The sequence below is a fragment of the Scyliorhinus canicula genome, chromosome 14 (genome assembly GCF_902713615.1).
Source record: "Scyliorhinus canicula chromosome 14, sScyCan1.1, whole genome shotgun sequence".
NCBI classification, from domain to species: Eukaryota; Metazoa; Chordata; class Chondrichthyes; order Carcharhiniformes; family Scyliorhinidae; genus Scyliorhinus; species Scyliorhinus canicula.
Window position 1 is genome coordinate 11,752,968 of NC_052159.1, and position 15,362 is coordinate 11,768,329.

The following is a 15,362-nucleotide window of genomic DNA, read 5'->3' on the forward strand; positions in this document are numbered from 1 at the left end:
GCAAACTCCACACAGACAGTCACCCAAGGCCGGAATTGAGACAGCAATGCTAACCACTGTGCCACCCTTGGGCAAGTTTCATAATGAGTGGGTGATATTGGGGGAGCTGAGAGAGGAAGGGGTTTCTCTGCGTCTGCCCTATTGAGGAAGCCCTCTGTCGTGTTAGGTACACTGGTCTAACACTGGCTGCAACTGGATGCAACTTAGATCAGAAAGATACTCCAGACATGAAGTTAGTTCAATCAGGTTTATTGAACTAATAGCACAGTTCTCTGTGAGTTCGACTCTCTGCTAACATAAGTGTGGTTACTCCGTCTGACTGAACCAGACTAGCTCTTAGCCACGAGGTGGGGGTGTGAGATTGTAACAACCCCCTTGACTAACTCTCTAGATGTTCATCAATGGAAAAAGGTGGAGTGTGAGTGCCTCGTGTCTTTTATAGTCAGATCACACCCCTGAGTGTCCTGCCTGCTTATTGGTCATGTCCTGTTCTCTGTGTCCATTAGCTGCTTGTCTGTATATCATTATGTGTGTCTGCATATCATGACACCCTCAATGACGTTAAACAACTCAATATTGTCACTGCCGTCCAACTGAGTATTGCTAGGCTATTTCAGAGGGCCATTTAAGTTTTAACCACATTGTTGTGTATCTGGAGTCATGTGTAGGTCAGACCGGGTAAGGGCGGCAGATTTCCTTCCCTGAAGGGCATTCGTGAACTAGATAGGTTTTTACAGCAATCGACAATGGTTTCATGGTCACCGTTAGACTTTTTGATTCCATATTTTCTATTGATTTCAAATTTCGCTATCTGCCATGGCGGGATTAGAACCCAGGTCCCCAGAGCATTACCCCTGGTCTCTGGGTTACAACTCCAGTGACAATACCACAAGGCCACTGCTCTCCCCTTAAGACTTCAGAAGCGCTATGGAAAATCTGTGCCGTATCCCTTCCAAGGTCAATGAGCATCAGTGATCATTCCGATTTTGGTGCAACACGCAAACCGGAATTAGGCAATATGGCAAGCATAATGGCACGTGGCAGAGGCACAAATCCTACCGTCCCATAAAACTGGTCGCTTCGCTGGTCATCCTCTGTGTTAAGTTCTCGCATGTAAAAGGTTGCTGAATGATCCTCCTGTTTCTCATCAGGATGCAGTTGAGGTTGCGAAACTGGGAGAAGAAAAGCAACAGGGCAGCGAGCAGTAGCGTGACAGCCAGGAAGAGGAAACCCAGCGCTTTCCACGGCATCGACACCAGGCCAAGAAGGCACAGCAGCAGCAGCGTGATCAGGGCAACAATCACGACCTGGACGGCGGTGCGTACGGTGCTCCGAGCCCCCACGATGATGATGTTGCCCCCATTCGGCTTGCAGTTTCGCAGGTTGGTCAACGGGAGGCCGTAAAAGTAGTCAAAGCCGTGCCATAACGGATGGTGACAGTGATCCTCACTCGATTCACAATTTAAGCCAAGGTGCCACTTTCCTAAGAAAACAAGAGTGGAAGAATGTAAGGAGGAACAAGATTACGTTTCTACTACGTCGTTCCCACCCTCAGGAACCCCAGAGTATGTCGGAGCCAATGATTTCTTTTAGAAATACAGTCACTAATGTTGGAAAACCCAGCAGCCAATTGGCAAAATCGTTTTTTGCTCTTTCACAAACAACAACGAGTGATGACCACGTTTGGTTTTAACGATGTTGGTCAATATTGGCCGGGTTACAAGGAATCTGCAAAATAATGCCGTGGGCTCTTAGACATTCATCTGAGGGGAAAAGACGGGGCCTCGGCTTAACACCTCATCCACAAGAGGGCTCCCCTGACAGCCTAGCACCTCCTCAATTCTGTACTGGAGTGTCAGCTCGAATTATAGGTACAGAGTGGGACTTGAAACCAATGGTTTTCTGACTGGGATGCGACAATCCTGCCAACTGAGTTACAGCTGACACTGAAGGAACAGGAGTAGGCCGTTCAGCCTCTTGAACCTGCTCCACCCTTCGATGAGACCATTGCAAATCTGCACCTTAACTCCATTTCCCTCTTTGGAACACATTCCTTGATTTCCTTACCCAGCAGGGACATACCTATTCCAGTCTTTGGAGATGCAGGTGACACCCCTGCAGCTGGTACAACCTTTCAGTGGAGAGAATTAGATTTCTGCTACCTTCTGTATGAAAATGTGCTGCCTGATTCCTCCCCTAAATTGTCTGGAAGATTGCGTCCCCTTGGTTCTTAGTTCTCTCATTAGAGGAAGTGGTTTCTCTGCATCTCCCCCATGCTATTAGCATTTGTAATCACCCAGGGCAGCAAACCTCTTTGCCTAGAGAACGGTTAGAATGTTATACTTGTTAGCATCAGAAGTAGTTGAGGTGAATAGTGTGTAGAGACATTTAAGGAGAGGTCACTGACCTGTAGACAATTTAGCTGACCTCAGCAAACTGCTGAAGGACCTTTTTTTTCTTTTTTCCCCCAAAAATAAATGTAATAATAATAATCTTTATTATTGTCACAAGTAGGCTTACATTAACACTGCAATGAAGTTACTGTGAAAATCCCCTAGTTGCCACACTCCAGCACCTGTTTGGGTACACTGAGGGAGAATTCAAAATGTCCAATTCACCTGACAAGCACGTCTTTCGGGACTTGTGGGGGGAAACCGGAGCACCCGGAGGAAACCCACGTAGACACGGGGAGAGTGTGCAAACTCCACACAGTCACCCAAGGCTGGAATTGAACCTGGGTCCCTGGAGCTGTGATGCAGCAGTGCTAACCACTGTGCTACTGTAATGTCCCTCTAAATTTTGTACACCTTGCTCAAAGCCCAAGTCTGAATTCTTCACTTTGAGGAAAACAACCCCAAACTAACCAATTTCTCTCCATAGCTGAAATGCCCCAGCCCAGGAAACAACCTGGTGAATCTCCTCTTTTTCCTGTCTAGTGCAATCACATCCTTCCTATAGTGTGGTGACCAGAACTGCACACAGTAATCTAGCCGTGGCCTAGCAATCGTTTTATAGAGCACCGTCATAACCTCCCTTCTCATCTATTCTTGGCCTGAACTAATAAAGGCAAGTATCCCATATACCTTCTTAGGCACCTTATCTCCCTGTCCTGTTGCCCTCAGGGATCTTTGGACGTGCACCCAAAATCCCTCTAGTCCCCCACTTGAAAAATGAAAAAATGAAAATCGCTTATTGTCACGAGTAGGCTTCAATTAAGTTACTATGAAAAGCCCCTAGTCGCCACATTCCGGCACCTGTCCAGGGAGGCTGGCATGGGAATTGAACCGTGCTGCTGGCCTGCTTGGTCTGCTTTAAAAGCCAGCGATTTAGCCCAGTGAGCTAAACCAGCCCCTGTTTCCAAGCATTCGATCGCTCATTGTGTATTCCCTGGTCTTGTAGCCCTCCTTATCTCGGAAACATAGAGAATTGGGAAAAAAGCAGCAGGACTAGGTTCAAATGACCCATTGGTATCCTCCCGCCAGGGTGGGGAGTGTAGCTCGCTGCCGCCCGCGGGGCCGGAGCATCATCTCAGGCGTCGCAAGGGAAACTTAACTGTGCAATTATCAATGAGCATCCCACTTCTAACCTTATGTTGAGAGAGACTGGAATGTATACTGTTGTTTCCCAGGCATGTTCCCAATGCTCTACAGCCATCAAAATATGTTTGAAACATAGTCACTCTCCCATTGGTGTGGCGATTAATTCATCCTGGAGTCATTGTCAATTCTCTGGCTGAGGCCTGTTTCTGGCACAATAGACAGCAGTGAAATGGAGAGCTGACCCTTTTTGGGAAGGCCTGCTGCATCAAATGGCGGTCAGGGGCAGAGGTCCCACTGCTGACTGTTGCCAGCCAATCAGAGGGGGTTTGTGAGTGTGTGTGTGCGTGTGGGTGGGGGGGGGGGGGGGGGAGCGTTGTAGGATTGGGCCTGGGTGGTTCTTAGTAGGTCCCCACTTCCTGATGCTGGATCCCTCAAACAGGGAGGATGTCCTCCCAATTGGGAGCCTGTAAGCAATCATTTCCTGTAAAGTGTTTTTATTGGGTTTTCACATCTGGGCCGGGATTTTCCCCTACCCGGCGGGGCGGAGGGGTCCCGCGGGATGGAGTGGCGTGAACCACTCCGGCGTCGGGCCGCCCCAAAGGTGCGGAAGTCTCTGAACCTTTAGGGGCCAAGCCCTCACGTTGAGGGGCTAGGCCCGTGCCGAAGTGGTTGGCGCTTCGCCGGCTGGCGGAAGTCCGCGCATGCGCTGGAGCGTCAGCAGCTGCTGACGTCATCCCCGCGCATGCGCAGGGGAGGGGGTCACTTTCGCCTCCGCTATCGTGAATCCTATGGCCAACGCGGAAGGAAAAGAGTGCCCCCACGGCACAGGCCCGCCCGCCGATCGGGGCCCACCGCTGGGTGGGTGCCACTGGATGAATACCAGTGGATGCAGGATGCCGCCCTAAGAGGGCATTAATTGCTCCCTAAAGAGCCTGAATTGGTGGCAGGGTGGGAACGCCATCCACAAGCCTCCCCACCACAAATGTAATTGGAGGCCGAAGTTCAGTCTCCAGCTATTAATTGCCACCACGTCATCAAGGCTGCTCGGCGTAGGGCATTAAATTCAACCCAATGTTTCTAAAACTAGCAGGAAAGCTCAACTTGCGCAAAACACAGATTGCATTTACAATTCTGTGATCCTTCATGCAATTGCTGGCCGAATTGCGGTGGAAAAACCAAGCTCAATTTTACCGAAGGGCCCGAGCCATGTCTCTGCCAAGGATGTGGAATGTGTTTTTGAGCAGCTATATCAGGTTGTCGTGCCGCCTTCAAACGTTTGCTTGTGACCTTTATTAATGAAATGGTGCTGGTCATTAAAGGTGGCATTGTTCCCTTTGCTGAAGAGACTATCGGGTACAAAGTGTATAGCCACCAATGCAGGCAGCAACCAAACAACAGCATAAAGTGAGAGTGAAGGGAACAAATTGAATTCTGTAGTGCTGACAATGCCAGTACTCGTTCTTTATTTTCACAGCTTCACATTAGAAGAGAACAAAAACGACAATAGCAGTGGAGGAAATGCAGTGAGCGGCCTTAATGTGGGCTTTGACGGGGAGGTTAAAAGGAGTATGGGAAGGGGAAGCTAATTTCTTTTTAATGAATGGATTCTTGTGAGGGACTCACTGATGCATTTCACAGCTTAAACGTCCCATGGGTGAAACTAGTTTTGGTCAGCAGGGTAAATCAGCACCCCTCCAGTGGAAGAGTTCAGACGAAAGGGGCAATAGCCTTAAAGTTGGAGCTAATCTGTTCACGGGTGATATCAGAAGGCACATCTTCACACGAAGGACAGTAAAAGGGGTGTTTAGCTGGCCACCAATGAATCCGAACCGAGTTCGTAAAAAAGAAACTTGGCTTATTGCAAAGCAATTATATTTACAATATTGGTCAGATCCCAGCCGGGTCCGCTCTGTCGGTTCCATACCTGGCCGACTTTATACAGATCTTAGCCATGCGTAATCTAGGGCACACTGCCCCCTTTGGCAGGGGAGCTCGTGTTCGGCGAGACTCAGGGGGAGGCTGATTGTTCCAACCTCGTAGGTCCCTTGCGGGTTATAACAGGGAGGATGAGAATATGGGCGGGATCTCACTGCTGATTGGTCAGGCTACGGTATCCGCGATAGGTCAATACAGTTAATATTCTTGCTGCTGATTGGGCAGCTGTGCAAAATGGACGGTTGCTGCATAAGATTAAGATGCATGGCATTAAGGGTAAAGTAGTAGCATGGATAGAGGATTGTTTAATTAATAGAAAGCAAAGAGTGGGGATTAATGGGTGTTTCTCTGGTCGGCAATCAGTAGCTAGTGGTGTCCCTCAGGGATCAGTGTTGGGCCCACAATTGTTCACAATTTACATAGATGATTTGGAGTTGGGGACCAAGGGCAATGTGTCCAAGTTTGCAGACGACACTAAGATGAGTGGTAAAGCGAAAAGGGCAGAGGACACTGGAAGTCTGCAGAGGGATTTGGGTAGGTTAAGTGAATGGGCTAGGGTCTGGCAGATGGAATACAATGTTGACAAATGTGAGGTTATCCATTTTGGTAGGAATAACAGCAAACGGGATTATTATTCAAATTATAAAATATTAAAACATGCCGCTGTGCAGAGAGACCTGGGTGTGCTGGTGCATGAGTCGCAAAAAGTTGGTTTACAGGTCCAACAGGTGATTAAGAAGGCAAATGGAATTTTGTCCTTCATTGCTAGAGGGATGGAGTTTAAGACTAGGAAGGTTATGTTGCAATTGTATAAGGTGTTAGTGAGGCCACACCTGGAGTAGTGTTCAGTTTTGGTCTCCTTACTTGAGAAAAGATGTACTGGCACTGGAGGGTGGCAGAGGAGATTCACTAGGTTAATCCCAGAGCTGAAGGGGTTGGATTACGAGGAGAGGTTGAGTAGACTGGGACTGTACTCGTTGGAATTTAGAAGGATGAGGGGGGATCTTATAGAAACATATAAAGTTATGAAGGGAATAGATAGGATAGATGCGGGCAGGCTGTTTCCACTGGCAGGTGAAAGCAGAACTAGGGGGCATAGCCTCAAAATAAGGGGAAGTAGATTTAGGACTGAGTTTAGGAGGAACTTCTTCACCCAAGGGTTGAGAATCTATGGAATTCCTTGCCCAATGAAGCAGTAGAGGCTCCTTCATTAAATGTTTTTAAGATAAAGATGGATCGTTTTTTGAAGAATAAAGGGATTAAGGGTTATGGTGTTCAGGCCGGAAGGTGGAGCTGAGTCCACAAAAGATCAGCCATGATCTCATTGAATGGCGGAGCAGACTCGAGGGGCCAGATGGCCTACTCCTGCTCCTAGTTCTTATGTTCTTATGAGTGAGGGTAGCCAGATGCCACTGATGAGAAGGTCGGTGCCTTGGGGAACTGTGCGGTGTTTTTAGATCTCCATGGCCTCCCTGTCACGTCGTATGTACGTTAGCACGAGGAGTGAAATAAGTCTGGAGTTGGACCATTGGTAGGGGTGGGTTATTAAGTTGAGCACGTTTGGTGACAGCTGACTTTCCATTTGCTGTGTTTGAAGCAGGTTTAATGTTCCTCAAGTCTAGTGTGGAGGCTGCAGCCTGTTTCCCCAATGTATACGAGTCCGCAATTGCTCGGTAAGCTATAATTTACTGGTTTATTGCGAGATTCTTATCTTTGTGGGTTTGAAGGATGGACTGGAGCTTCTGAACTTCTATGTTCACTGACCCGAGTACACATTGTGGTCTGTCCGATGTGGAACCAACATACATGAGGCTGAATGTTGTCTTCATGGTCCAACTTTAAACCTTTCCCATCCATCCCACACTGGTACACACGAAGCATCAGGGAAGCGAAGGACTTCTACCAGCACCACACAAACCCCCATACTTCTCATCAGTGACATCTGGCTACCCTTACTCAAGAAACATATCACTGGCCATTCTTCACAATTGACCAGTCAGCAGCAAGAACTTTAACATGTACTGACCTATCACAGCAAGACTGGCCCATGTTCCCAATAATGTGGGTTCAAGTCCTGTACAGGCTGAGGTTATTCATGAGAGCCCTGCTTTTTCAACCTTGACCCTCGTCTGAAGTGTGGTAACCTCAAAGGGGAAAGCAGCTGATGGTCATCTGGGACTATGGTGACTTTACTTTGACACGTTGTTATAAACATTAATATAATTTGAAACTCGGTCACAAAAAGGCTGTAAGTGTGGGGATAAGTGGAGCTTTTGAGACAGAAATTAATATATTTCTGTCAGACAAGGTTACTAAGGGATTACAAGGGCAGATAAATGGAGTTGAAATGCAGGCCAGCCATTACCGAATTGAATATCTAACTATAGTTCCAATGTAGTTTACATTGTCGAGCTCCCTCTTTCTTGACTGCACAATGTACCTCGGAAGTATCCCTCCTCCCAATGAGACGGCAATTAACCTTTTTTCAGTTGACCTCCCCCCTGCTACCAGACTGGTGTCCTTGCTGCAATGTGTCAATTAGTGCTGAACACAGGGTGGTGAGAATGGGAATGGAATCCAGGAAAAGGAGGGGTTGTCACCATTGCTGACTGATTGGGAATTGATAGCTCAGAAACAAGAGAATTGGTAACCTGGTGACAAGGTAATGGCTAGACACACAGGAAAACACTCACCTTTATTATGCTGAAGTTTTAAATATCTAGCTCATTCACAATTTGTGGGAGTCAGGGTTTAACTTTGTTTCCATCAACTAAAATGCAATCACAGGCTCAGTTCTTCACCCACTAGCATTTAAGAAATAAGAGTAGGCCATGTGGCCTCTTGAGGCTGCTCTACCATTCAATGTGGACTCGGATGATTGTCAACTTCAAATCCATTTGCCCACCTTTGCGTATCCCTCGGTTCAAGAAGTGGATTCCACCCTATGGCTCCGTAAACAGCCAGCAGGCTGGATTAGCCTTCCCCCTTCACCAGACACGCAGCTGGGTCAAAGCAAAGAGTGGTAACCCTGGTTCAGTTGGTAGCACCTTTGCCTCAGTCAGAAACACATGAGATCAAGTCCCACCCCAGAGACACGAGCACAAAGCCTAGGCTGACACGCCCACTACGGTACTGAGAGCCCGTGGTATTGTTGCAGGTACTTTCCCTTGGATGAGATGTTAAGCAGAGGCCCAGTTTATCCTCTCGGGTGGCTGCATAAATTAGCTATGGCACCATTTTGCAGACAGCAGTGGAGGTTTCCTTGCTGTCCCATCCAATATTTACCTCTCAAAACCAACATCACTAAAAACAGATCATCATTGAGTTTTGTGAGAGCTCGCTGTGCACAAATTGGCTCCTATGTTTCCGACATTACAACAGCAACCACACTTCAACAAATTACTTCATTGGCTGCGAAGCACCTTGGGACATCCTGACATCGTACAAGGTAGGCTGTATAATTCTGATTTTCTTTCTTTGTCCAGTTAGAACTCATGTTCATTGTCCTACTGTAACGTTCCAATATTTTCTGTTTGCTCTCCTTCCGAAGTGATATTTGACAAGCAAAACACATTTTGATAGAGCAACAAAGCACGATCAACAATGCCAACTTACACTTATGTCTTTAACATGCTAAAGAACTTCACAGAGGGTTATCAAGCTAAACAAAGGAAATATTAGGTAGGCTTTCTGGTTCATCTTAAAAAGGAGACAGTTCACAGTTTAGGGCCTGAATGGTTAAAGGCATGGTTACCAATGGCTTCTATCTCTTACCAATAAGGCCAGTGGAATAGCCTTGCTCTTTCAACAGCTTGACAAAGGTTGTCTCATTTGTGGGAAGTCCACCGGACCCGGCAGCAAATATGTAGACACCTATTCTTCTGAAGCTGGTCATTCCTGAAAGGAAGAGAAGAGACTTTTCCCATCAGTTTTAATCCATAGAATCTCTACAGTGCAGAAAGAGGCCGTTTGGCCCATCGGGTCTGCACCACCCCTCCGAAAGAGCACCCTGCCCAGGCCCATTCCCCCACCCTATCACCGTAACCCCACCTAACCTGCACATCTATGGTCCGTGGGAAGAAACCGGAGCACCTGGAGGAAACCCAAGCAGACATGGGGAGAGCGTGCAAACTCCACACAGGCAGTCACCCAAAGAATATAGAACAAACAGTGCAGAAGGTGGCCATTCGGCCCATCGAGTCTGCACCGATCCACGTAAGCCCTCACTTCCACCCTATCCCCATAACCCAATATCCCCTCCTAATCTTTTTTGGACACTAAGGGGCAATTTAGCATGGCCGATCCACCTAACCTGCACGTTTTTGGACGGTGGGAGGAAACTGGAGCACCCGGGAGGAAACCCACGCAGACACGGGGAGAATGTGCAGACTCCGCACAGACAGTGGCCCAGCGGCAAATCAAACCTAGGACCCTGGCGCTGTGAAGCCACAGTGCTGGCCTCTTGTGCCACCGGAATCGAACCCGGGGCCCTGGTGTTGTGAGGCAGCAGTGCTAATCACTGTGCCACCGCCCCTTGACGGATGTGTGCATACTGAATAATTTAATTTAGTGTATCTTTCAAGCCATTGCTCACAGTAGATTGGATGTCATGCTGATTTATGACGAGAACATTAAATCAAGCGACGCACAATGTACAGTTTTAAAGTGCATCCATGTGTCAATCACCTTGTCCCATTTTAGGTCACAAAGTTGCAGTACTTTCCCAGGACCAGTTGCAGGCTTCCAAGTACCCTATCCAAATGATGACGTGCAAGTGCTATTTCATTACAGGGTGGTCACCGAGTCCTTGCACAGCCTTTCAAAGGGTAGACAGAAAGTTCCTGACAGGGGAGGTCTTTTCCATTTGGAGGATAGGTTTGCATGGACCTTGGAAAATTAAGGTTGTGAGAGTCTGCTGGAGCATTGCCTAATTGTGTTCGGAGGTCAGTGGGGCATGTCCCAGAATATTTGCCTATCTCTCCTCAGGGGATTGCTACCCGGTTGCAGGTTTGATCTTTGAGTGTGACAATAAGGTGCTATATAAATTCAACTCTTTGCTGTTTCTCTTTTTGGGAGGAGTGCGGAAGATTATAGGTTAGAGGTAATAACATCGATGGCTACACATTATCAGAGTTTGGATTAAATACCGTTTCCTTGGAAAATGATAAGTGTTCAGAAAAAGAAAACAGCTGTTAATGATAATTATAGGACAGAAATAAAAAGCTCCATTTAAAGTAACGGCCCAGTGACTGAACCTGACTAAGGTGGTAATTGCTAGCCCAGTAAAGGCTAATGATAATTGATGGCACAGAACATTCACTCACGGCGGTGAATACAGATGAATACTGTAAATTGTATGTTATAGACGGACAAGTTCTCAAAACAGCTGAACAGAACGCAGTTGCCAATTCAGAGAGAGTGCGAGCTAGGGATTACGGGCAGGACTGAGGATGAACTGATCTCAGCTGCCCAATGGCTCAGCGTGTGTCTCTAGCAAGTAGCCGAGTCAATGAAAACTATGTTCAAACTCTGACCAGTGATAAGTTGGCTAAACTCAACCATTTGGCTTCAGAATGGTGGGAGGAAGGAGGAGTGAGAGTGTGAGAGAGAGAATAAACATTGGTCAGGGTTCGCCTTGTTATTTGGGAACTACTGGCAGAATGCAGGTGTGGAAGTTGGATTGACAGCTATTCATCGACAACAGTCTTCTGCTTGCCAGACAATACAAAACATCCTTGGGTTTGATTTTGGTCCAAGCATCTGACTTAATCACTGCCTCGCACTGAGCTGCCGGATGCAAAGTATAATCACAAAAGCTGCACATGAAGCAGATCCCTGGACCCATTAAGCATGCCGTGTTCCAAGCCATCATCGACAATCAAACTACATTACTGGGCAATGGTCAGAAAACACATCAGCTGGTAAGTAAATGTGAAGCAATCAAATGATCCAAACACAAATCGTGCAATACCATCACCCCAGAGCATTCATGCGTAGCAGCTATACTGGTGACAAGGGTGGTAGGGAGCAACAGTATAACCGATATACCCAGCACAATTCCCAACAGTAATTTGCATCCGGATAACATCCTTAATGTAGAAAAGCATCTCAAGACACGAGGTGTCAGCAAAGAAGGATGAGGGGGGATTTTATTGAAACTGACAGGATGCTGCAAGGCCTGGATAGAGTGGACGTGGAGAGGATGTTTCCACTTGTAGGAAAAACTAGAAGCAGAGGACACAATCTCAGGCTAAAGGGACAATCCTTTAAAACAGAGATGGCCAGAGAGTGGTGAATCTGTGGAATTCTTTGCCGCAGAAGATTGTGGAGGACAAATCACTGAGTGTCCTTAAGACAGAGATAGATAGGTTCTTGATTAATAAGGGGATCAGAGGTTATGGAGAGAAGGCAGGAGAATGGGGATGAGAAAGTATCAGCCATGATTGAATGGTCGAGGCATACTCGATGGGCCAAGTGGCCTAATTCTGCTGCTATGTCTTATGGTCTTAAGACAGAGATAGATAGGTTCTTGATTAATAAGGGGATCAGAGGTTATGGGGAGAAGGCAGGAGAATGGGGATGAGAAAAATATCAGCCATGATTGAATGGTGGAGCAGACTTGATGGGCCGAGTGGCCTAATTCTGCTCCTATGCCTATGCTTGAAATGTAGGACTGGATTTTCACTGGCAGAGGCAGGACAAAAACATTTGGAGAGCGGGGAGGGGAGGGGGGGGGGGGGGGGCATTGCAGGAGGACGAGAGAAGGCTTGAAACATGTGAACGATGGAGTTACACCGTAAAGATATTTAGGGGAGGCATTGGTGTAATGGTATTGTCACTGTACTAATAATCTAGAGACCCTGGGTAATTCTCGGGGCACCTGGGTTCAAATCCCACGGTAGATGGAGGAATTGGAATCCAATTAAAATCTGTAACACCGAGGACTCGGGCTCGATCCCGGCCCTGGGTCACTGTCCGTGTGGAGCTTGCACATTCTCCCCGTGTCTGCGTGTGTCTCACCCCCACGGCCCAAAAACATGTGCAGGGTGGGTGGATTGGACATGTTAAATTGCCCCTTAATTGGAAAAAAATAATTGGGTACTCTAAATTTAAAAAACAAATCTGGAAGTAAAAGTCTTCTGGTGACCAGACAGCCATTGTCGATTGATGTTAAAAACCCATTTGTTTCACTAATGTTCTTTAGGGAAGGAGATCGGTCGTCTTTACCTGGTCTGGCCTACATGAGACTCAGATCCACAGCAATTTTAAATGCCCCTCTGAAATGACCTGGCAAATCACTCAGTTCAAGGGCAATTAGGAGTGGACAACAAATGCTGGCGACACCCACATCTCGTGAAGAATTTAAAAAAGAAAATCAGAAAAATGAGCATAGACATTGGGTGATTTTGGAGGAACAGCAGTAACTGTAGGAAATATGGGCACGGGTGAGAGCGATCTGATGTGAGATAGGACAGTGGTAGAAAAGTTTGAGATAAAGTGAGCATTGCAGGGAATGGGAGGCCAGCCATCACAACATTGGGATAGTTAAGTTTGGAATTGATACAGATAAGAATGAGTGCTTCAGAAAGAGGTGGGGCAGAGACTGGTGATGTTACCGAAATGGAGAGCCGGCGCCGATACATGTTTGAGGAGAGACCAAAGTTCTATTTACCCATCACCCCTATACTCGCTGACCTTAATTGGCTGCCAATTAGGCAATGCTTCAGTTTTAAATTTACATCCCGTACCAGCCTCCCCGAACAGGCGCCGGAATGTGGCGACCAGGGGCTTTTCACAGTAACTTCATTTGAAGCCTACTTGTGACAATAAGCGATTTTCATTTTCACTTCATCCTTGTTTTCCAGTCTCACCATGGCCTCACCTATTCCCACCTCCTCCTGTCCCATAACCCGAGATACATGCACAGCTGATCCCTTGAACTTTAAACTGCTCCAGGAGTAGTGCACTGACCTTCAGCTGCCGAAGCCACAAGCTCTGGTATTCTCTCACAAAATCGTTTCAAGCTCTATTTTGTCTTTTAAGACGCTTCTTGAAACCTAAGCCTTCCACAAAGCTTTTGGTCACCTGCCCTAATATATCCTTCTGTGACTCAGTGTCATGTTTTGTTTTATAATCAGGGTGGTATGGTGGCGCAGTGGTTAGCACTGCTGCCTCTGGGCGCTGAGGATCGGGTCCGATCCCGCCTCTGGGTCACTGTCTGTGTGGAGTTTGCACATTCGCCCCGTGTCTGTGTGAATCTCACCCACACAACCCAAAAATATGTGCAGGGTAGGTGGATTGGCCACGATGAATTGCCCCTTAATTGGAATTTTTTTTAATATATTGTGTTTTATAACGTCGCTGAGGCACGTTGGGATGACTTATTATGTAAAAGGCGTTATATAAATACAAGTTTAAAACAGTTTAAGAGCAATAGAGCTCTAGCATCCACAACCAGCTTTTCAGTGTGCTTTATGTAGCAAATAGTCTCTGGCAGTTTTCTCAATAATTGCAGGTAGTAAATTATTCATAGAGATTTAAAACTTTTCCCGTGTCCATTTTTTCTTGCTTTATATTTAATCTTTCTTTCTCTCCCTTAGTTCTCCTCCTATATCTGATTTGAGAAGACCATAAGACATAGGAGCTGAATTAGGCTATTGGGCCCATCGAGTCTGCTCCACCATTCAATCATGGCTGATATGTTTCTCATTCCCATTCTAGTGCCTTCTCCCCATAACCCCTGATCTCCTTATTAATCAATCTCGGTCTTAAATAAACAGGGTGATTTGGCCTCCACAGCCTTCTGCGGCAAAGACTCCCACAGATTCACCACCCTTTTGCTGAAGATATTCCTTCTCATCTCTGTTTTAAAGGATCGTCCCTTTAGTCTGAGGCTGTGCCCCCTAGTTATAGTTTTTCCTACTAGTAGAAACATCCTCTCCACGTCCACTCTATCTAGGCCTCTCAGTATCCTGTAAGTTTCAATAAGATTCCCCACCCCCGCCATCCTTCTAAACTCCAATAATTACAGACACAGAGTCCTCAACCGCTCTTCATATGATAAGCTCTTCATTCCAGGGATAATTTTTGTGAACCTCCTCTGGACCCTTTCCAAGGCCAGCACATCCTTCCTTAGATACGGGGCCCAGACCTGCTCACAATACACCAAGGGGGTCGGGCCAGAGCCTTATACAGCCTCAGAAGTACATCCCCGCTCTTGTATTCTTGTCCTCTCGACATGAATGCTATCATTGCATTTGCCTTCCTAACTGTCGGATGAACCAGCAAATTAACTTTAAGAGAATCTTGAACTAGGACTCCCAAGTCCTTTTATGCTTCTGATTTCCTAAGCCTTTTCCCATTTAGAAAATAGTCCAAGCCTCCATTCTTCCCACCAAACTACATAACCTGACAGTTTTCCACATTGTATTCTATCTGCCACTTCATTGGTTTAGCACACTGGGCTAAATCACTGGCTTTTAAAGCAGACCAAGGCAGGCCAGCAGCACGGTTCGATTCCCGTATCAGCCTCCCTGAACAGGCGCCGGAATGTGGCGACTAGGGGCTTTTCACAGTAACTTAATTGAAGCCTACTCGTGACAATAAGCGATTTTCATTTCATTTCATTCTCCCAACCTGTCTTCTCTGATAATCACCCCTTCCAATCAACTCTGGCCAGCTCCTCCCTCATGTCTTTGTAGTTACCCTTATTTAATTGTAATACCGTTACATCGGATTCCAGCTTCGCCCTCTCAAACTTCAGGGTAAATTCTACCGTATTGTGGTCACTGCCCCCCAAGGGTTCCTTCGCCTTAAGTTCCCAATTTACTCCAATATATCTCAAATCTTTAAATCTCTTTGATTAAGGAGAAAGACTGTCGGTGCTGT

General features: G+C 46.7%; 1 protein-coding gene across 2 annotated transcripts in view; it reads right to left on the bottom strand.

The window, feature by feature from the left end:
* LOC119977124 (steryl-sulfatase-like) overlaps window positions 1-15,362 on the bottom strand; it is a 149,029-nt gene that overhangs the window by 104,050 nt on the left and 29,617 nt on the right. For both annotated transcript variants that reach the window (XM_038817745.1, XM_038817744.1), the window contains exons 4-5: window positions 9,249-9,371; window positions 1,060-1,483 (exon numbers count right to left, since the gene is read on the bottom strand). In XM_038817745.1, the coding sequence (XP_038673673.1) occupies window positions 1,060-1,483; window positions 9,249-9,371 (547 nt within the window). The remainder of the gene's footprint in view (window positions 1-1,059; window positions 1,484-9,248; window positions 9,372-15,362) is intronic.